Source organism: Oncorhynchus nerka, linkage group LG24 (assembly GCF_034236695.1).
Source record: "Oncorhynchus nerka isolate Pitt River linkage group LG24, Oner_Uvic_2.0, whole genome shotgun sequence".
NCBI lineage: Eukaryota > Metazoa > Chordata > Actinopteri > Salmoniformes > Salmonidae > Oncorhynchus > Oncorhynchus nerka.
Genome location: NC_088419.1, coordinates 52,138,542 through 52,160,661, shown reverse-complemented (window position 1 = coordinate 52,160,661; position 22,120 = coordinate 52,138,542). Strand labels below are relative to the sequence as shown.

The following is a 22,120-nucleotide window of genomic DNA, read 5'->3' as shown; positions in this document are numbered from 1 at the left end:
TATATCATTCATGTTTGAGTGTACAAAACATTAAGAATACCTTCCTAATATTGAGTTGCGGCCCATTCTTCATACAGACGGGAAACTGTTGAGCGTGAATAACCCAGCAGCGTTGCAGTTCTTGACACAAATCCTACTGTACTACCATACCCCATTCAAAGGCATCTTCTGTATGGCCCATTCACCCTCTGAATGGCTCACATACACAATCCATGTCTCAAGCCTTAACCTGTCTCCTCCCATTCATCTACACTGATTGAAGTGGATTTAACAAGTGACCTCAATAAGGGACCATAGACTGACCAGGTGACAGCTATGTCATGGAAAGAGCAGGTGTTCGTAATGTTTTGTACACTCGGTGTAGACACATTGATTCATGAAGAATATATAGAAACATCTCATGAGCTTAGTTCAACGGTCGTACCCAATCAAAGCCCGAAATATGCACATTTTACTCCATTCTTTGTGAACAATGTAATTTGAAAAAAATTATTTCCTCAAAATATGGTTAAAACTACCTCTGCTGTTTAGCAAAACATGTGGCAGGGTCTCCGCTTTGTTATTTTGTTTGAACTGGAGATAAAAGAAAAACCATGAAACGAAACAATGAAAGAATAATCAAAATTGGTGGACAGAGAACGGAATTTTATTGATGTACGTCAGACGATTACAGTACAGAAAATACCATTAGAGTTCGAGCATGTCACTGATTCACGTGGGAATGACGAGGAAAATGGAGGGACAACTCCAACATGTTGGAAACTAAAGCAGAACAACGGTTGAAGTATAGTTTACTGTACAATATTGTGAATCTGAAGTTATTTTTTTTGCATCGTTGTAGTTGGATTATAATTTGCCCACTGTCTTCTCAACAACAGAAAAAATAGGAATTATAACAAAAGAAAGTAGATTTGTTCTCTGAATAACAAAATTAACATTTAAAATAGTGTTTACCATATTAATGTTAGTGCACATAACATACAGAGGCCGGGACCTCGTTAAACTTAATATGACACTGGCTAAAGCGCCTTGAAATCCGTCACGTAACACATCGAAAAACATGGCCGTGTCCTAAATGACTCTTAACTGGCTTCCTTATGTCTCTACCTTTCCATTGTAACCACTAATAGGCGAAATGCCTGGACAGCATCATATTACATTCAATCAACCGTCAAGGTTTTTCAGATCCGTGTTCACGAAGGAATGGAGGTGAGGAAAGGAAGCGGGTTAAGACAAATGGGACGTGACCCGGATCCCTCTGTAGTAGCATCCTGCTCTTAAAATGGCGGGCAGGTATGTCATCATGGCACAGGTGACGATCCTTTCAGAGTATAATATATTGAGACGGCTTTCTTCCGATTCTTTCGTTTACATGGATCTGGGCTTAATTAAGAAAAAAAAGAAAAAGTCACTGCTTCGTGGAAAAAAAGGAAGCAAACCAGTTCAACCGGAACTAGTCGGTGCTGGACACACATACAAGTGTGTGAATTCATACAGGTATACACAGAGCAGTGATATGAGACAGCAAAAAACGGCCATTTATATGGCTCTAGAAACTGAGTGTAACGACCGGGCATTGCTATTGAGAAAGTCTTTCCAACATATGCTAAACCACATGGGCATTGCTATTGAGAAAGTCTTTCCAACATATGCTAAACCACATGGGCATTGCTATTGAGAAAGTCTTTCCAACATATGCTAAACCACATGGGCATTGCTATTGAGAAAGTCTTTCCAACATATGCTAAACCACATGGGCTTTGCTATTGAGAGAGTTTCCAACATATTAGTTAACCACATGGGCACCTTGGCTTGGACAGACGTTTTGGAATGTTGTTCACCTCATCATAAAAAATGATCATCAGAGGTGTGAAATACTATTGTGCGATTTAATTGGATCGTCATGACGTTTCATATGCATTAGGAAACCGTGTCTGTAGTACATTATACTGCCCCAATTCACAGGACATGGTTAGGTGAGTGTCCGGCTTTGTAAAGTAGCTGTTGGGTCCTGTTAAAGCAGCAAGGTAGAGTCAGATTACTGCTGCCAAAAGAAGAGATGGGACGGGTCATTCCTAAACCGTACTGTAGCCATCACATTAGTTAGGTTACCTCCGGTCTTTCGGATAAAACTCTTTGGCCCGAGAGTTTCCTTAAGCGAGGATGGAGACCTCGTTCTTGCCGGGATCGCTCCATTTCCAAAACGCATGGACAACAGACGTTAGTCACGCAGTATACCTAGGATTTGACTTCTGGGTGAACAGAGATGCACCTGACTCAGACCTTTACACACTGTGCTTAGTTATGTCAACATCTACAAAGACGACATTCAAATTCTAAACAGTAAAAAAACAAAACAATTAATGTACAGAGCACTTCTTCCTTTTTTGTTTTAGAACTGTACAAGATTAAAAATGATCAATAATTAGTTATACATATTTATAGGACAACATAGTTTATGTAATATTACTATAAAGAACAAACAAGATTTTGTTTTTAGATTCTGAATGCAGTGTCCCCTTTTGGAATGCTGTAAAGATATGTTATGCAGAAGATGCTTGTATAAGTAGTTTCCTTTGTTTAAGCAGTGAATATATATTCCTAAAATGAAGACGGTAAACTACTGCCGGTAACTGCTGCGCAATCCTTGCAAGTCGGGGTCAAGGCTGCCAAAGCATTTAGGTTTGTTAAAGTTCTCAGCATATCAGTCAGCCACATATCCTGCTGATAAGCTATACTCAGCAGTAGCGATACATAACCACTAGGTGGCGCTGCTGTAGTGAATGTCCACTATGGCGCTGCGAAGGACCTACAGAGTTCCTATAGCACCCTGCAATCCTCTCACTTCAAAGACCCCATTTTGCTGAAGAGAATTCTGAGCCCCGGCCTACAGTGTAAATGACAACCCACTAGATTTATCAGTCATTCTCCATCTTGGTTTCACACACCACGAAGGATGACACGTGACACAGTCAAGTCTCATCAAAGCTGAATTGAAGAAGTGACTGAGGGTGGCTGGGCCAGTGGAGTGTCTTGAGAGAGAGGAAGATGTGTAAAGGACGAACTTTGTTCTGTGGCAATCCCTCCCCCTCCCCGGAAACGAAATACTGCATTGTCTCAGGTGTTATTTAGCTAGTGTTCATAAGTTCTCCTGTGCATATACTGTAGTAGACGACCCCCCCCCCCCAGACAGGTTGGTCTCTGTAGGGGCTTACGGGGGCCCCTCTTTGGGGGAAGAGGGGGGCTGGGACTGGGAGGCGCTGCCCCCGGAGCTTTTCAGGGAGCCCAGGGTCTTGCTGAACCAGGAGTTTTTGGCCGCTTGGATCTCATTCATCAGGATGCCCCTTTGGTGCTCCAACTCCTGAGGATGGACAGAATAAAGGAATAAAACGGTCAGCATATTACTCATGAATAGTCATCACAGCAAGCCTGAATATTAGTCATTACAGCAAGCATGAGTCAGCCACCATAATACATCATGAATAGTCAAAAGGGATAGAAAATAGAGCACGCATATCCAATGGCTTCGGACCAACTGTCAGAAGGCGTGTATATATACTACTTTATTGTACTACAGAGTACCTCAAAAAAGCACAAGAAAGAGGACTTCGACACCCAGATTGTCCTGAACTCGTTTCTCTAGTTAGAAACAGGTGAGATAAGCATTCCTGAAACATTATTCCGTTGAAATATAATCTGATCTCTGTCAGACAGAGAAGATTATATGAATCCTACAAATAAAAAATTTAAAAAATGCCAATTTGGGTGCAATCAATTAGCTTAATTTCTCAGAGATCAAATTATTTCGCAACACAATGCTTCGGGAATGCTTATCTCATCGGTTTTTCTAACTACAGAAACAATTTCAGAACAATCTGAGAAGTGGTGGGTGTCATGACTTGCTAGAAGGACACGGAATGACCCTGCATTGAGTGAGATACCGCAGTGCTGCTGCCTGCATAGAATCTGACCTGCATCTTGCACTTGGCCTCCACTAGCTGTAGTTTGGTCTGGGCCAGCTCTAGCTCCAGTTCTCTGAGCTGGGACTTCAGGGAGTCCTTCTCCTCATCCAGCTCACTGTCCCTGTTGTCTCTGTTGGGAGGGGGTATCTGCAGAGGACCTTCTTTACTGAACACCTCCCTGCAGCGCTCACACGCCATCACCTTACTCTGTAGGGAGAGAGGAGGAGCACGCACGTACCGGAAGCAACACGTACAGTTACGCATTGTTGTCATAATGCCTACCGCTGTTTGTCATATCACAATAATTTCTTTTTATTTCAACTTTTGTATTTATTTCCCCACCCCAGGAAGCCCATTGTTAAGGTCAGAGACATGACCAAGGCAGCAGCTCAATAAAACCATCGATCACAAAAGTACAGCACAGCAATAACGGCATAGCTTCAAGTTTGAATGTCACACGCACAAGTACAGTGAAATGCCTTTCTTGACAGCTCTAACCCCAACAACGCAGTCATCAATAACAATGTAATTGTAAAAAAAAAAATAACAAGGTACAACAAAAACACACAAGATATACAACTAAAATATTAGAAATAATATGGTGTCACATAACACATACTGTGTGCATCATTGCCCTGCCCTGCATCATTACTACCTTGATGATGTCCAGCTCCTCCTTGGTGGCAGCGTGCTGCTTCTCCAGCCGGGTGCTGAGCTGAGAACAGATCTGGGGACATACACAGGAGGACAACCTTTACTGCAGGGTTATTCAACTCTTACCCTACAAGGTCTGGAGCCTGCTGCTTTTCTGTTCTACCTGATCATGAACAGTCCTTGATTAGAGGGGAACACTTTTTTTTAACTGTGGAACTAACTGGCTTTGAGGTCCAGAGTTGACTTTGAGGGCTTGACTTGTTGTTTACAAAGCATTTACACATTCACTGGACACCTTCATTGACCTTTGAGATACACCGGAACACCATCAAATACAGACCATTTTTTTTTATCTCAATTAAGATTGAATGGGACTTTTGGGACACTGTAGGATTAGGATTCATTGTATTGTATCTGGGTCGAAAAAAGTGAAGGCGACGCAGTTAGAATGACGGCTACACGCGACGCTCGTCTCTCCGGCGTGACTCCGGATCCTACCTGTTTGTATTCAGCGATGATGACCGTGGTCTTCTTGATCTCCGACTCAGCTTTCTCCAGCTCTCTCCTGAACACCTCTTTGATCTGGACAGACAGGGCAAGAAGGCACTTTGCTACTTTACGTTCTGCAGACACCGGACACTGACATTGGGAGACAATGTGACATAAACCAAGACAAACGAGAGTAACCTTTGCGTGAAGTGCCTCTTATCGTTTATACCTCAGGAAAATGGTAACGACGGTATCATAACTGATTTAATGTCTATGCGAAAGAGCATGTCGATTTATATCTGTAGAAGAAGAAAGAAAATCAACCGTAACATTGATCATCCTTATCACCGCAATTAAGACCTGGGAGAAGGAAAAAGGCCTGCAGGTTTCACAGGAAGCCTCCACAGCCCTCCAGCAGTGGTCACTGAGTGATGGCGCTGGGGAGCTGCAGGGTTTTTAAACACACCAAATACAGCCAAATGGTTGTCCTGATGAGTAGCGCTGAAGCTGGAACAACAGTCTGTACACTTGGTGGCTTATCAAGGGTTGCAAAATTTCCGGGAACCTTAGCAATATAGTTGTATTCAATTCTCGATCTTCGTTTAGCCTGGTTGCCGGATCTGTTTGTGCTACAGCCAAAGTTACTTTCCCCATTGTCATCATGAAAATATGACCATGCTGTTGTGATACCGCTGGCTTAAACAGAGACAGATCTGGCAACCCGTGTGCTATATTACCTGTGCGGTTTCCTCCGCCTGCCTCCTCTTCTCCTCCTCCGTCTCCACCAGGCGCTGTTTGGTGCAGAGCAGCTCCTTGTTCAGCACGTCTGCCTTGTCCTCCACCTGGTCCAGGTCGGTCCGCAGGGCGATCTTACTGGTGACCAGCTCGTGGGCCAGGTCATCGTTCTCCTGCTCCAGACGCATGCTGGCCTCCTGTAGACGACGGTTCTCTCTCTGTGGGCAACACACACACACACACACACACACACACACACACACACACACACACACAATAAGACTATGCACAGTATGTGGCGAAACACTTACACAACAACCTGTTCTTTCTGCAAACGTAGCGACAGTTAATTTGCTACACACACAGCAAGCAAGCACACACACACATACACACACAGTACACAGCTAACGTTATGACCTTCATTTGAACTTCCTGCCCCTCATTGTACAGTAACAACCACATCCCTGTTGTACTGGTTGACTAGGTTTAGTGCCATTTCCCCCCGACGCTTCAGTGTTTGAACGAAGGCTTGTTCAACGGTCCTTCAAATAGAACTGAGAAGGACCAACAAACATCGATATACAATAACCAAGCAAACCGTATAACCAGTTATCCGATGCAACAAACTGGCATACATTCAATGCCATTTCAAATATAACAGGCAGGCTCACACGCAGGCAGGCAGGCACAGAAAGTAATTGTTGCCCATAAAAAAGGATCTTATGACCATCATGTTTGATTGTCAGCCTCTAAGTGGTCTCACATGACAATGATGGAGATGTTTCCGTTGTCATGGAGACCAAGCTGAGTCACCTGACCCAACCCCATCCTGTTCACGCCCTTCACGATTTGATGCATCTTGGCTGAAACAAGAATGCTGCACCGTTTGCGCACAGGAAGCCCGACAACAGGCAGTAAGCAGACAGGAGACTGAGCTAAGCTGCATAAACTCAGACTTGGGAGTCTGCTTACCTTTCTCCTCTTACTGTGGTCTATCCAGAGTCACAACAATGATGATGCTGGGAACAAATACTACAGCAACACAGACACACACACACTCACACTCACGGGTCAGTTCTTTCTCTCTCTCACACTCACAGGTCAGTTAGTTCATTCCATACCATCTTGCAAAACACCCCTCCCCCTGGTCTCTGTCTCCTCCTCTCACTTCCCTCCACCACCCTTCCCTGTATCCGGTCCCTGTGTTTCACAGAGGCTGATGTGTTTAGGGGTGGGAGAAGGGGACGAGGGACACATAGGAAACGTTATGAGACCTCCACTAAGTTTTAACACTGAAGTGAACAGTTGGGGTCTGTCCAAATACTTTTCAAATGCATTCCTTACTTATTCTTTCTTTGAGGTCATCTCTGATCTGACATGGTTGAATTGGTTGTCTTCAGGGAGGGAAGGAAAGGATACATTTTCAAACGGATCAGTGGCCTCATTTCATCTAACACAGCGGTAGGCTTAAAACGGATCCTAATTGCTTTCATTACATGTCTTTCGTTATGAGGAACGAGGATGCTCAAACTCATGTGACTCAGGCTCTCTGGAAAGACGGCTTAGAATCTCATCCAACATGTTTTCTTTACAAAATAAACTTTATTGTATTTTGTGTCGGGTCAGAACAAATAAAAACTCTGTGCTTTAGGCATCACATTTAGAATAGCATGAATGTGAACACAACGTGAGTCTTGCAGTAGGTACAACAAAATTCAACTGTAAGGTATTGTTAAAAAAAATACCATATAAAAACTTCAGAAAAATAAAAAGCACTTAGGAACATGGTCCCAAACAACAATGAACCTTGAAACGTTTCAAACGTTTGTCAGTAATAATTGTAATGGCGGCGTAACTTTCTGCATTTGTGCTACACAAACCCCTTGCCGAAATGCCCTGCTGTCCTTTCGTACGGGTGAACGTCGCAGAGTTGGTGAAAAATATGAATAAGGGGCTGAAGGAGAGGTGAACCGGAATCTAGCCTACATGACAGAGACATGACAACTACAGGGCAAGCCCATCGGTTCACACACTCAAAATATATGAACAGGTCTCTCTTTCAAAATAGATTCTTATGTCAATTAGACAAATCTGTATAAATAAAGGTTCAATAAATACATCTTTAAATGGTGAAGAATAACACTCAAAAAGCACAAATGAAGTACTAAAAACGTGAAATAATATTCAAAGCTTTACCGAAAATGAAAACAAAAAAAGCACAAACAAAACAGATATGCCTGTAATTGTCATGTATCTGTCACAGTCAGCCCTTGTGACAAACTTTGTGACGTTGGCCCATTCGAATTGTCCAGGGCAGCAGGCCATTGGGGGTACGGGTTTTGCACAGCACATGTACAAAACATTAGCCTGGTCAAAAACACATCCAAGCCCGGTTGTAACAGCCACGGCCTAATTATAACATCAATGTCCGTTTTTTTTCTCTCTCACATGAACAGTAATACTAAAATCAATCCCACATGGACACAACTCTACAGGTTGTCCTGACAAACAATGAGACGTCAGTTTCATTCACACATCACAGTCAATTTCACTTTACAACTAGACGAGGTTCGCAGGCGATTCGGTTTTGTTACTCAGAATCGGCCTTATGAACAAAGGAAAGCCCTGAGACATATCTTTTCCTCATCTTTGACCAGCACAAGTCTATGGCCTCCACTCATAACAAAAGTCTCTCTCCACTGAGTCTGGGTACACCTCGCGTAGTCTGCCACGATCAGCGCAGTGTTCTACACAGACCTGAGCCGAGACTGGAGGGAGAGAGGGGGAGGGGGGAGAGAGAAAGTGGGTGGGACTGGGGTCTACAGGGAAGGATATCAGCGTTTCCCCTAGATGTTGTTTCTTTAGGTAGGATACCAAAGACTTCCCAAAGCGTCATCTATACCTACAAACAAACCGTTTTCTGAGATCCAATTCTTTAGGGAGTATACAGTTACAGTAAGGGGGGGGGGGCTCTGAAGTAACACTAATAACTATGGGAATATGGGAAACACTGGGGTAATTGTAGTGGCTGAACAGGGAGAAACTAGAAGTGAGGCCCCTAACCACTCATACAGGGTCAGATATCCACCTAACAGGTGACGTCAGAATGGGAGGTAAGAGTAAACTGATCCTGGAGCAGTAGTTAAGATAACGGAGCAGTCTGTTTCTTACCTGGTAGCGGTCGACGGGGTCCTCCTGCTGCAGCTGGCTGTCTCTCAGGGTCTGGTACTCCTTCTCAAACTTCTTCAGCTTCTTGGTGGGCACCTGGAAGGGGTGACGGGAGAGGCGGAGAGGGAAAAGCAGTGTTGGTGGATGGGGTTGTCTTGAACTCAAACGAAGAGCTGAATTGAAGAAACTTTATTGAAGTGTTTTAAAGTGTAACGTCTTCGACCACAAGATGGTGACACTAACAAGGCTAAAGAATAAAGTGTAGAGCCCGGGTTCTGTTACAATAATAATGAATCATTTTCTCCCTTACCCGAGGTAGGCTAAATCACTGATCTGTAAGTGACGGCATATATAAAGGATTCGTTTGCATTAAATGACTTGCTGCCGTCCAATTCCTTCAAGGAACAAAGGAAGCAAGGGTGTATTTTAAAGGAATTCAAACTGGGTACAGTTCCGTGTCTCCCCAAATGGATACAACGCAGAGCTGTGGTTACAGTGAGCAGGGTGATCTGCTGATCCAGGGACCAACAGAACACCAAACTAGATTTGCTTCATTTGTATTCTTTTTCCCCCCCGTTTCAACATGGAACAGAACAGTGGGCCCAGTTGAAACATTCTTCTTTCGAACGGAATCAATTCAATGCACCCCTCCCTATCCGCTGCTTTTTCTAGGGAATTGTATCAACTGTAAGGCGTCTTTAGCCTTGGCACAAAATGGCTGCCGTCTGCGTCTCATTCGTGCAGTTACCCTCTGAGGCAAACCTAATGACCCTCCTACTCCGTGCAGCGCACATTTATTGTGTGTACACCTGTTCATTTGAGGATACCTAATGACCCTCCTACTCCATGCAGCACTTCAGCCTCTATTTCCCAGCAGAAGCACAAGCAACAAAGGATATGAACAACACAGTAACAGAAGTATTATGAACACATTACTTCAAAAAGAAGAAAGCAGTAACTACCCTCATCCTAATTGCAACACCTGAACACTGTTTGTTTTTTTTTAAAGGTAGGATACATTATACACCTGCACAGTGTATACAAGAGAACATGGCGAAACCTTTGGTCTCTGCCAGCCAGGCCCGTGCCTAAGGAGATGGTATTCTTCCTGCTGGAGTGCAGGGACTAGAGTTGCTCAGCCCTTGGCGTTTCCATGGTAGCTGCTGCTAGGATGTGGATTACAGGTCTGGGGAGTAAAGAGTCACAGAGGGGAGGGACTTTGTTCATGGATACGGCCACCAGATGGGGGGCACAGCTCACCGGCTGAGACTGCCAAAGATAGGAGAAAAGGAAAGGAGAAAAAAAGAGCAAGAGAGGGAGGGAGAAATGGGAGCTCTCTGTCTGAGATAGAGAGCAGACAGACGAGAGGAAGAGATAGGAGCTCTCTGGCTGAGAAAGAGAGAAGACAAAAAGGAAGGATGAGCAAAAGAGAAATGGCAAGTACAGTTGCGAGAGAGAGAGAGTGATGGAGGGGGGCAAGAGAGAATTCGAGAGACGGATAAAGCGAGAGTAGGGGTTGCACGAGTTTACCATAGCTACTCAGTGACTGGAGTTGTCAAGCAGTTCTCAAGTGCTCTCAGTTACACAACATAGCATTACACCCTATTGCTATCCTATTCCCTAATAAAGACATTGTTATCGTCCTGAGTTTGTTCTGAGCCTGATAGAATGTTAGGCCCAGTGATTAACTCACACACCAGTTATCATATAATATATTATGGCCCATTACCTGACAGACAGGTAAGAAACAAGAAAGGAATCCACAGAAAGATCTAAGCAGGCAAACCGGTTCTATGTTGTATTTGTTAGCTTAAAATGGGTACTGAATGTATGTGGTTGATAAGACAGCACATCAGCATTGTTCAGGTGTGACGCCCTGCAAAGATAAGATAGAGACCAGCACGGAGAGAGAGGAGAGAAAAGGGAGACATTATCTGAAAACAATATGAATAGGAGAGAGAGCGAGAGAAAGAGATGTAGAGCCAGCTACTGATGAAAGGACAGCGCTTAAATAATATATTTTTTTTTGAAAGAATATGCCACACAGAGGCTTGTCCAGATGTTCTACACACGCAAAATGCTTTTTAGATTATCACATTAATATTTAGGTATTTATTTGATTTCTAGAAATGTATTACTGTTATTGCTGATGGCGTTCTCACTTCGCTATAGCAACAGTGACTATGAGTAGCCCAACTGTCTCTTGAGGGGGGTGTGTGTGAAGTTCCTTGCAGAAATTACTTGAAGAGTACTAGCCAAAAAACAAAATGATACTAAAAGCTTCAGTTCCCCTCTTACATATTTGCCATGGGATTATTAGATGACACATAGCAACATATGGAAACATCTCAAAAACAAAAACCCTCTCTCACACTCATGTATTCCCTCTCTCACTCAGTCATATCTGTCCACAGACAGCCTTGAAAGTGGCAGAAGACAACACTATTTTACCCTCACTTTTTCCATGATGACAACTTCATGGCCAAAAAAACACAGTTAAGATAACCCTCTAATGTTGCTGACTATAGATAATTCAAACATCACCCAGATTAATTTCGCCATCTCTGAAGTAGCTTTCTGTCTAGCCATACAAAACGTATTTACAAGGCATGATTATATTCCCAATGATAAAATATACTCCTAATGTTAAAATATGCCATACAAAATATAATCCCGAGGCTATAATATCCCATACATGAAATACATGAAATATTTCCAATTCAAAATGATGCCAAGCTAAATATATTGGCGGGCCGGGCGCAATGCACGCTAACACGTTCGCCAGGTGTACGGTGTTTCCTCCGACACATTGGTGAGACTGGCTTCCGGATTAAGCGGGCATTGTGTCAAAAAGCAGTGGCTGGGTTGATTTTCGGGAGGACGCATGGCTCTCAACCTTCGCCTCTCCCGAGTCCATACAGGAGTTGCAGCGATGGGACATGACTAACTACTAATTGGATACTACGAAATTGGGAAGGAAAAGGGGTAACAAAATGTAATAAAAAAAAAATACATTGACAAAATAAGCTAATTTAGTTTTGATATGTTTTTATATAATGTTAATGACAAAAATCCCTACAACCAAATAACCACTGTTGCTTGTGCTTTAGCACCTGCTAGCAGAGCCAGTAGTAGCCTAGTGGCTAGCTGGTAGTGCTGGCTAGTAATGCTAGTAAGCTAGTGGCTAGCTAGTAACGCTAGCAAGCGATGAGCTAGTAACGCTAGCAAGCTAGCTAGTAACGTTAGCACTATTAGCTAGCTGCTAGCTTGCTAACTAGTGACTTCAAAGTATTCCTACCCCTTAACTTTTTCCACATTTTGTTGTGTTACAAAGTCAGATTTAAATAGATTTGTCATGTTTGTCATACACAAAATACTTTAATGTCAAAGTGGAAGAATAATTCTAAAAATGTATTTTAAATGTATAGAAAATAAAAATGTATCTTAATTAGATAAATTAGATGAATCAACTTTGGCAGTGATTACAGCTGTGAGCCTTTCTGGGTAAGTCTCTAAGAGCTTTGCACACCTGGATTGTACAATATTGGTTGTTGATCATTGCTAGACAGCCATTTTCAAGTCTTGACATCTATTTTCAAGACTAGGCCACTTGGGAAACATTCAATGTAGTCTTGGTAAGCAACTCCATCACATATTTGGCCTTGTGTTTTCTGTCCTGCTGAAAGGTGAATTTGTCTCCCAGACTCTGTTGGAAAGCAGACTGAACAAAGTTTTCCTCTGGGATTTTGCCTGTGCTTAGCTTTATCCGGTTTAATTTATAATACAACACTGCCTGCTCCTTGCTGATGACAAGCATACCCATAACATGATGCAGCCACCATAATGCTTGAAAACACGAAGAGTGGTACTCAGTGATGTGTTGTGTTTGCCCCAAATATAATGCTTTGTATTGAGGACAAAAAGTTCATTTATTTGCCAATGTTTTGCAGTATTACTTTAGTGCCTTATTGCAAACAGGATGCATGCTTTGGAATATTTGTATTACGTACAGACTTCCTTCTTTTCACTCGGTCATTTATGTTAGTATTGTGGAGTACAATGTTGTTGATCCATCCTCAGTTATCGCCGATCACATAAATTAAACTGTTTTAAAGTCACCATTGGCCTCATGGTGAAATCCCTGAGCGGTTAAGGAAGGGTTCCTGTATCTTTGTAGTAACTGGGCATATTTGTACACCATCCAAAGTGTATTTAATAACAGCACCATTCTCAAAAGGGATATTCAACGTCTGCTTTATATATAACCTGTCTTTGTGGTTGAGTCTGTGCTTGAAATTCACAGCTAGACATGACAAATAATTGTATGTGTGGGGGTACATTGACGATGAAGTCATCTAAAAATCATGTTAAATACTATTAATTGCACACAGAGTGAGTACATGCAACTTATGTGACTTGTTAAGCACATTTTCAATGATTTAGGCTTGCCAATACAAAATAGTTGTTGACTCAAGACATTTCAGCTGTTCATTTTTTGATTTCTAAACATTCCTAAAAACCTAATTCCACGTTGACATTATGGGGTAGTGTGTGTAGATCAGTGACACAAAATCTCGATTGAATCCATTTAAAATTCTGTAAGTAACACAACAAAATGTGGAAAAAGTCAAGGGGTGTGAATACTTTCTGAAGGTACTGTAGGTAGCAGCTAGTGGCTAGTACTACTAGCAAAGACACTGATAACTAACCCTCTTTGTCTGTGCTACTAACTAGTCGCTAGCTAATAACTTCTAATTCTAAATGTAATTTCACCACCCATGCGGTTGGTGGTGGTAATGCACCATCCTCTCTTGCACCATTTGACACCCTGTCTCATCTTGTATGTCTCACAGCTTCTGTGGCGTGAGAAAGCATCTGCTGGAACCAGACCCTATTGGTGGCAGCTGGGGCTATGTAGCGCAATGAGAACCAAAATAAACTAGGGCTGGGTCAATGGCACCATATTCCTTATGTAGTGCACTACTTTTGATAAGGGCCCATAGGGACACAACCTAAGGGTAAGCTAACCTTGACCCACTGACAAAATAGGCCAGAGTTCATGAGAGGCTCAGCTCTCCAGAGATAGCCTAAACTACGTACAAGCATTGTTCTAGAGCCACTCCTTACCAGGACAGACCAATGTTATTTTCCTGTCCAATACTATACCCTCACAGTATACACCGTGTGTGGCTGTTTCAGGGCGCACTAATCCTCATATGTACACCAAGACACGGCGTGCACATTCATTGACACATCAGAGATGGGGTAAATTCCAATTCCAACCATTTCAAACGCATTGAAATTCAATTCAGATAATTGTAAAAATCACCCTCGCTTTTGATTTTAGTTGATGAACTGACCAGAGCCGATGTGAAACACATGCTCTTCATATGAGCCGAGCACAGTATTCTCTGCTATAAGCCTGACAGACTGTGTGCACTGTGGAAAATAGGCTAACTGTTGCATAATGGTGCCTTTCCTGGCTGAAAACATTTTAATATCAAAATGACTGTCACTGCACTAGCTTAGGATTCAAAAACAGCCAAGTCAGGAAAACTGGGTTGTGTTTGAATTCGATGACCAGACAAACACACAAGAACAAAGACATGCACGTGTTCATACATGTGTTTATCGCAATTCAACGGCTCAGACACAAGACGTATGTGGCAGGGTCTACAGGAAATCACGGAGTACAAAAAGAAAATCAGCCACGTCATGGACACCGACGTCACGCAAACTAAACACCTTCTTTGCCCGCTTTGAGGACAATACAGTGCCACCGTCGCGGCCTGCTAACAAGGACTGCACCCCTCCCCTTCTCTGTGGCCAACGTGAGTAAAATATTTAAACGTGTTAACCCTCAAGGCTGCTGGCCTAGACAGCATCCCAAGCTCCATCCGCAGACCAGCTGGCTGGTGTGTTTATGGACATATTCAATCGCTCCCTATCCCAGTCTGCTGTCCCGACATGCTTCAAGATGGCCACCATTGTTCCTGTACCCAAGAAGGCAAAAATAACTGAACTAAATGACTACCGCCCCGTAGCACTCACTTCTGTCATCAACAAGTGCTTTGAAAGACTATTCAAGGATCATATCACCTCCACCTCACCGGCCACCCTAGACCCACTTCAGTTTGCATACCGCCCCAACAGGTCGACAATGCGGGCCGCCCCCAGGTGGTGAAGGCCATCAGGCTGTTAAACAGCAATCACTAACTCAGAGAGGCTGCTACCTACATTAAGACCCAATCACTGGCCACTTTAATGGGGGCGGCAGGTAGCCTAGTGGTTAGAACGTTGGACTAGTAACCGAAAGGTTGCAAGATCGAATCCGCGAGCTGACAAGGTAAAAATCTGTCGTTCTGCCCCTGAACAAGGCAAATTTGTTCTTAACTCACTTGCCAAGTTAAATAAAGGTAAAATTAAATAATAAATGGATCACTATCCACTTTAAATAATGTTTACATATCTTACATTACTCATAAGTATATACTGTATTGCATACCATCTATTGAACCTTGCCTATGCCGCTCGGCCATATATTTATATGTACATATTCTCATTCACCCCTTTACATTTGTTGTTGGGGAATTGTCAGATTACTGCACTGTCGGAACTAGAAGCACAAGCATTAACATCTGCTAACCATGTGTACGTGACCAATACAATTTGATTTGACATGCTGAGTGAAGAATAAGTTCTCCTTTGAGTCTGAAAATAACTCTTTAATTGAAACAATCTGACAATTGTAATTTGGTTAGCATCCTGAAATTTAGCTGACTGGAGAGAGGGAAAAGACTACTAGCAGTACACACTGAACCACTGAAATACACTGAGTATACCAAACACTAGGAACACCTAAAATTGAGTTGCACCCCCCTTTGCCCTCAGAACAGCCTCAATTCGTCAAGCATGAAGGTTCCACTGGGATGCTGGCCCATGTTGACTCCAATGCTTCCAGCAGTTGTGGGAAGTTGGCTGGATGTCCTTTCGGTGGTGTACCATTCTTTATACACACGGAATACTGTTGAGCGTGAAAAACCCAGCTGCGCCTGGCACCTAGTACCATAACCCATTCAAAGGCACTGAAATATTTTGTCTTGCCAATTCACTCTCTGAATGGCACACACACAATCCATGTCTCATTTGTCTCAAGGCTTAGCAATCTTTTTTAACATGTCAATAAGGGATCATAGATTTCACCTGGATTCACCTGGTCAGTCTATGTCATGGAAAGAGCAGGTGTTCTTAATGTTTTGTATACTCAGTGTATATCTACAATTACAATGCAAATTCAAACTGCATTTCAGTGCATCAACTCATACCAGGGTTTCCGTTAGCTGGTAATTTCTGGCTTTTGGCCGATAAAATAAATTAAGATCCGATAAATAAAATTGTAGCTGGCCAAATTGTCCAAGGCTACCTATCATACACCCAGATTTTGCGCTTCAGTACCATTCTCTCACTCCTTGTGCGCTGTTGTACGTGCATGCGCCGGCTGCTAAGGCAAGAGAGAGAGAGCGAGTGGAGCCTTGGCTACTGTTGATTGCGAAAATGGAGGCCTTTTTAATTGAAGTAAAACAAAAGTTAGAAAGTATGCCTATAGTGAAAATCCTAAAAAGGGGTTGTCCTTTGTATGGACAATTCTTACTACTGTAATGGATTAAGATGAGAAGAACATTGGCGCGGCCAAATGCAGGCTACTGTTAAACTCGCTATTCAGGTAGGATGCAATTTTGGAACTTTCAGTTACAAATTTTTTCGCATTTAGAAACATTTGTTTTTATCATTATTCTTATTATTGTATGTCATTGTTAGCCTATATATTAATCTAAACCAGTTCTTTAAATATGCAAAACCTGGTGTGATTAATTCTGTTGAGTCATTTTCATTGGCTAAATTAAGTTTGATCTTTGTGTGCTCCGTATTTAGTTTAAGTTAAATAAATGTCCTCATCCTATCGCTGTCATGTGTTAGATACGGTAGAAACTAGCCTTGATTGGTAATTGCTGCAATATAACTTAATCAACATTTTTGGGAATATTTAAACCAGTTCACAAGTGTTTTGTTTCATTCTGTTGAGCCATTTTCTTTGGCCAAATTAAGTTCCAACTGTAATGTTGTGTCTGCCGCAATATATAATATCATGTTTGCATTTCCCCAATGGCTCGACTTACTTTTGATATTACCCAAAAGTTCAGAAATGTTTGTGAAGGTTTGGTGTGGTATGGCTATAAGCCTATTACTCTGCAGGCCTATGATATAAAGGCTGTGCGCACTGGCGTTCCAACTGAATCCGACATTTGAACTTGAGGTGAGGAAGAACGTTTTAGGCCTACCAGAGCTCTTCCTATAATCCACAAAAAAATAATGCTTAGCTTTACAAAAAAATATTAGCATCGAAAATGAACTATTTAGCCTCCCGTACGCCTATCTCTCTATAGCAGACACAGTAGCCTATCATACAAAGAAATGTATGTTGGTGTCGTAGCATGCCACAGGCATATTTCTATTACGCTCTCCCTGGGGCTAGCCCTAAGCTTCTCTTACTTTATATACACTTGTTAAAATATTAATATCATACAGTGGGCTCCTAAGCCTATAGGCCTATACTGTATGCATGCAATGTCCTGATGCTTTTAGTGCTCAAATCCCTGACAGCTGAACCATGCGGTGCACAATTTATGTTTTAGGAAATTAAAAACCAACAAAACATTAGGCTATAAAGTTTTTCATACGCTACACATCGATACACAAGGAAAGGTGTTTTTGTCATTTGTTACAGGCTGTTTCTAAGGACACGTAAATGTGTCTCATTTGTCCATAGTCCCTCGTTTATTGATTGCGAACGCCCTAATGGATTACGCACCCACGCAGGGGCGGCAGGGTAGCCTAGTGGTTAGAGCGTTGGACTAGTAACCAGAAGGTTGCAAGTTCAAACCCCCGAGCTGACAAGGTACAAGTCTGTTGTTCTGCCCCCGAACAGGCAGTGAACCCACTGTTCCTAGGCCGTCATTGAAAATAAGATTTGTTCTTAACTGACTTGCCTAGTTAAATAATAAAAAATAAAAAAATATGGATGACCGGGAAATATCTCAAATGTCCGATAAAATAAAATCTTCCAGGTCACTTGTCCGGCACCAGATTTTGACTGACTGACACACACTACAATCTACACTGTATCCTACAAGCCAGCTGAAAAATGATACAAAGTGTTCTTGCTGTTGCACAAACAAGCAGTGTTTCCTTCAGCGGTTCTTAGGCAGTCAAAGTGCAGTCAGAAGTGAAGACGGTTCAGGCTGGCAGAAGTAGCCAGGACTGAGGAGTGACTGAGGAGTGACTCAGACTTAACCTAGACTTACACCTACCACAGGTTTGCGAGGCTTGGAGTGGGCCACCAGGCTAACCAGGATATCCTCCTCATAGATCTGGTTGATGACATGGGCATCATACGCCACTGTGATCGAGATCTCTTCCATCATCTTGACACAGGATAGTAGTCAGCTCCACAGGTGGGGGAAAGAAGGCGAGGGGTGGAGGAGAGCAGTAGAGGCAACAGGTCAGTCAAAGAGCTTGAGGAGTGACTGGCCTCTTTCACTGTCCCTCAGGGTACAAGCCACACCCCTAAAGGAGGGCGGCATGGAGTGAGGTAGGAGAGAGTAAGGGAGGATCCCTGCATAACAACACACACGTCAGTCTCTCGGTTTTTCTCGCTTGGTGTCCTCAAGCGTGTTAAGAGGATGCTAGTGTGTCTTTCGTTCACCCCCCTTCCTCAGAACCGCCAGGCTGCTATTTCTCTTCCTTCTTTCTTCCTTTCCTCCATTTGTTTGTCCTGCGATCCGCTCCTCTCAGGTTGCGCTCAGGGTATTATTTTCACCTCCCTTCGGTCTTGGTAAGATATTCTGGTTTAGTCGCACTCCTACTCAACTACACACACACACTTAAACTCTATGTTTTAGCGAATGTGTCTGAGAAAGTGTTGGAACTGTCCCGACCGACCACAATGATTCAACGTGTTAAGTGCCACTGCAGTCTGCACACATCACACAGAGTTTGTTTCCTCCAAAAAAACATAAAACGAAATTATGAAGAAAAAAAATAAGAAGAATAGCTCATTTGGTGGCTATAATTTTTTTTTAAACTTCCAAAGTTGAGGCTACATTGCCTGCAGCAATGCCTGCTCCTCAGGACCCAACTGTTCACTTCAGATCCTCCTGGGGCTTTGCCTAGCTAACTTTCAGGAGATCTCCCTGGTGTGGAAAGGCACTGTCCACGTTCTCCTCCTTCCTTCTCTCAAGGGAGTAGCATTCTGAGTAACCGCTCCTTCTCTTCCCCTCTCTCTTGTCACTTCTTCCACTGGTGAAACAGCTGAACCTGAAACTTTCTCCCAGAGGAATTTTGAAAGCAGGCAGAAGAAATGTAATAACCGCAACTAGATTAATCAATCAAATCAAGCGCCTTCAGTGGGTATCCCGAGTTGGTTTTGAATGGACTTCTAATGCTAGGCCTTTCAAGACCTTTTTATGTCTTCTTTTTTTGTCCTGGAACTGTCTTGAAGTTTCCTCAACGTTGTCCTTGGGAGTGTTTAGGGCTGTGAAATTCAAATTCCACCCCATAATCCTGTGGGGTTGGTACTTGTAGAATGCTTCACTCCCCAACTAGCAGGTGATCAACTTGACTCCTAAGCTGCTTAGCAGTAGATCCGCTTTAGACATCAACAAAAAAATGAAAGGACAAAGTAAAGTGAACAGGCAAGCTAGCTTTCCTTTTTTTGGACATATTAATGAGGTGTGTCAGCTGATTCAACGCAGAGCTTGATGAAGTGCAGTTCCATTAACAGGGTATGACGGTTGTGGTCGCCGGGAGACACTGTGCTTCTAATGACACCAAATTCTGTAATGAAATTATCTCTCTCTCACACTCACTCCATGAGCTTGTCTCCTGAGAGCAGTGAACGCACACGCGGGCACAGGACAGACACACACACACACCTTCCCCAGAATCTTTTTTCGTTCCACAAAAATATGAAATAGGTTTGGAAAAAAACATGTTCAAAAAGGACAAGATGCAAAAATAGAGTGGATCATTCTGGAGCCTCTTCTCTGTCAAAACACCTCAGGCACAATGTCACTTCAGAGGAAAATGAAGGGAGGAATTGAAATCCCAGGATGAGAGGGCTACTGCTGTGGCTCGTTTCTCTCTCTCTCTCTCTCTCTCTCTCTCTCACACACACACTCAGTAAGTTAATTATCTCTTGCTGGATGAGTTTTGATCAGGCAATTCATTCATGCCCCAGAGTCTTGGAAAGTCCCCTGTATTCCGAAGCAGATTCCAGATCAGTCCTAACAGCCAGTCAATCAGAGGGTCCTATTACACGTTTTAGCTCCCAAGAGACTTGACGGCCCACCGCAATCACAGTCGAGAATGTCTTTGAGCAGCTAGTCGATTTGATATCTTCCTCTGTGGTTCAAATGGCAGAAGCTAAACCAAAACAAAACAGCCTTGCAAGCTCAGAGTGTAGGCTGGCTTCACGTCGTGTCTTCAGTCTTGCAGTGTGTGTGTGTGTGTGTGTGTGTGTGTGTGTGAGGGAAGACAGAGTCACAGAACACAGGAGTAGGCCGAGCCAGGTAAAGTCTCTCGTTGCACAGTTCATCCAGAATCAAACACTGATGCTGGTCGAAAAAGAGCAGAGACAGACTGTCTGGCCCGAATCAAAACTAAAGAGATTAAGGAGTTGTCCTCCATTTCCTTCTCCTACTCCTGCTGACTCACCTGTCCAGCTCACCTTGTGCATGTCTGTCATTTTAAGGCCCGCCTTCTTGCTCTAGCTCTCTCCCAGACTCTCTCTCATGGTCCTAGAGCCTGCCTGTCTCAAACCATCCTCTGGACTCGCATGACGGTGTCGGAGAACGGGCTCATAGTAATGGCTGGAACGGAAATAAATGGAACGGTAATTGAACTCATCAAAATACGTGGTTTCCATGCGTTTGATACCATTCACTCCATTCCAGCCACCGTTTAGAGTCGTCCTCCTCTCAGCAGCCTCCTGCGGTACGTGTGTTTTACATGATGTCTACTATGTGAGAAGGTGACGTAATATGACTCAAACATTTGAGTTGAAAGCAGAACATTTGGCAGATCACTTTCTTCCTGGATCTTTCAGAGATAAGCTTGTGCAACAAAATAATTGCATAATAGCGCATGCAGAGTGTCTACACTCAGGATATCCTGTGGTTAGAAATACACAGGAGAGAGGGGGGTGGGAGAGAGGATATATATACAGGATGGGTGGAGATGGAGAGAATTGGCTCTTCCATTTGGATCTTCTTCCTTCCTGTGAGAGTATACATGCCCTTGCCTTCTGGTTTGCCACCTATACACAGTTGCGAAGCGAGCACACACACTAACGGGAGCTGCTGCGTAAATCAAAAATCACATTTTATTTGTCACATGCGCCGAATACAACGGGTGTAGACCTTACCGTGAAATGCTTACATACGAGCCCTTAGGCAACCATGTAGAGCTTGAAAAAGTAAGAAACATTTGCCAAATAAACTCATGGAAAAATAGTAACACAAAATAACAATAACGAGGCTATATACAGGTGGTACACCGGTACTGGTAGGGATAGAGTGACTCTGCATAGATAATAAACAGAGTAGCAGCAGTGCATGTGAAGAGTGTGAAGGAATGTGAATGTAAATATGTGTGGCGTCAATATGCATGCGTGTTTTGTGTGTGTGGTTGTCTTGAGCCTGTCATCTCTGTGTGCAGGCAGGTAGCCTTGGGCCACTGGGGCCTCCTCCTCCCCAAATACCACAGACCTCGTTATATTCTCCATGTGGGAGGATGTAGGTACAGTTTACATTTAAAACCACACACAGACAGACAGACAGATGTGGTGTGCCCCGTGATATAGAAGATATTGAGATACCAATAAAGGAAAAAAAGTTCACAAGGAACCGTCATCTGTTCGGCTCTGATAGCAAACCTGGCTGAGTAGTCAGACTGGCCTAGTCAACTAGGCTGAACAATTCCACATCTATGGAAATAAAAAACGGATTTCGCCCAGTCGGACACATAAGCTTCTGAGCAGAGCTCAATTTTGGACC

General features: G+C 43.1%; 1 protein-coding gene across 1 annotated transcript in view; it reads right to left on the bottom strand.

Annotated features, from left to right (window-relative positions):
• Window positions 1–624: 624 nt before the first annotated feature.
• Window positions 625–22,120, bottom strand: part of LOC115108124 (rab GTPase-activating protein 1-like) — a 159,670-nt gene continuing 138,174 nt past the window's right edge. The window contains exons 20-25 of the mRNA XM_029632116.2: window positions 9,012–9,104; window positions 5,843–6,058; window positions 5,115–5,198; window positions 4,618–4,689; window positions 3,972–4,169; window positions 625–3,361 (exon numbers count right to left, since the gene is read on the bottom strand). Of these exons, the coding sequence (XP_029487976.1) occupies window positions 3,212–3,361; window positions 3,972–4,169; window positions 4,618–4,689; window positions 5,115–5,198; window positions 5,843–6,058; window positions 9,012–9,104 (813 nt within the window). The 3' untranslated portion in view covers window positions 625–3,211. The remainder of the gene's footprint in view (window positions 3,362–3,971; window positions 4,170–4,617; window positions 4,690–5,114; window positions 5,199–5,842; window positions 6,059–9,011; window positions 9,105–22,120) is intronic.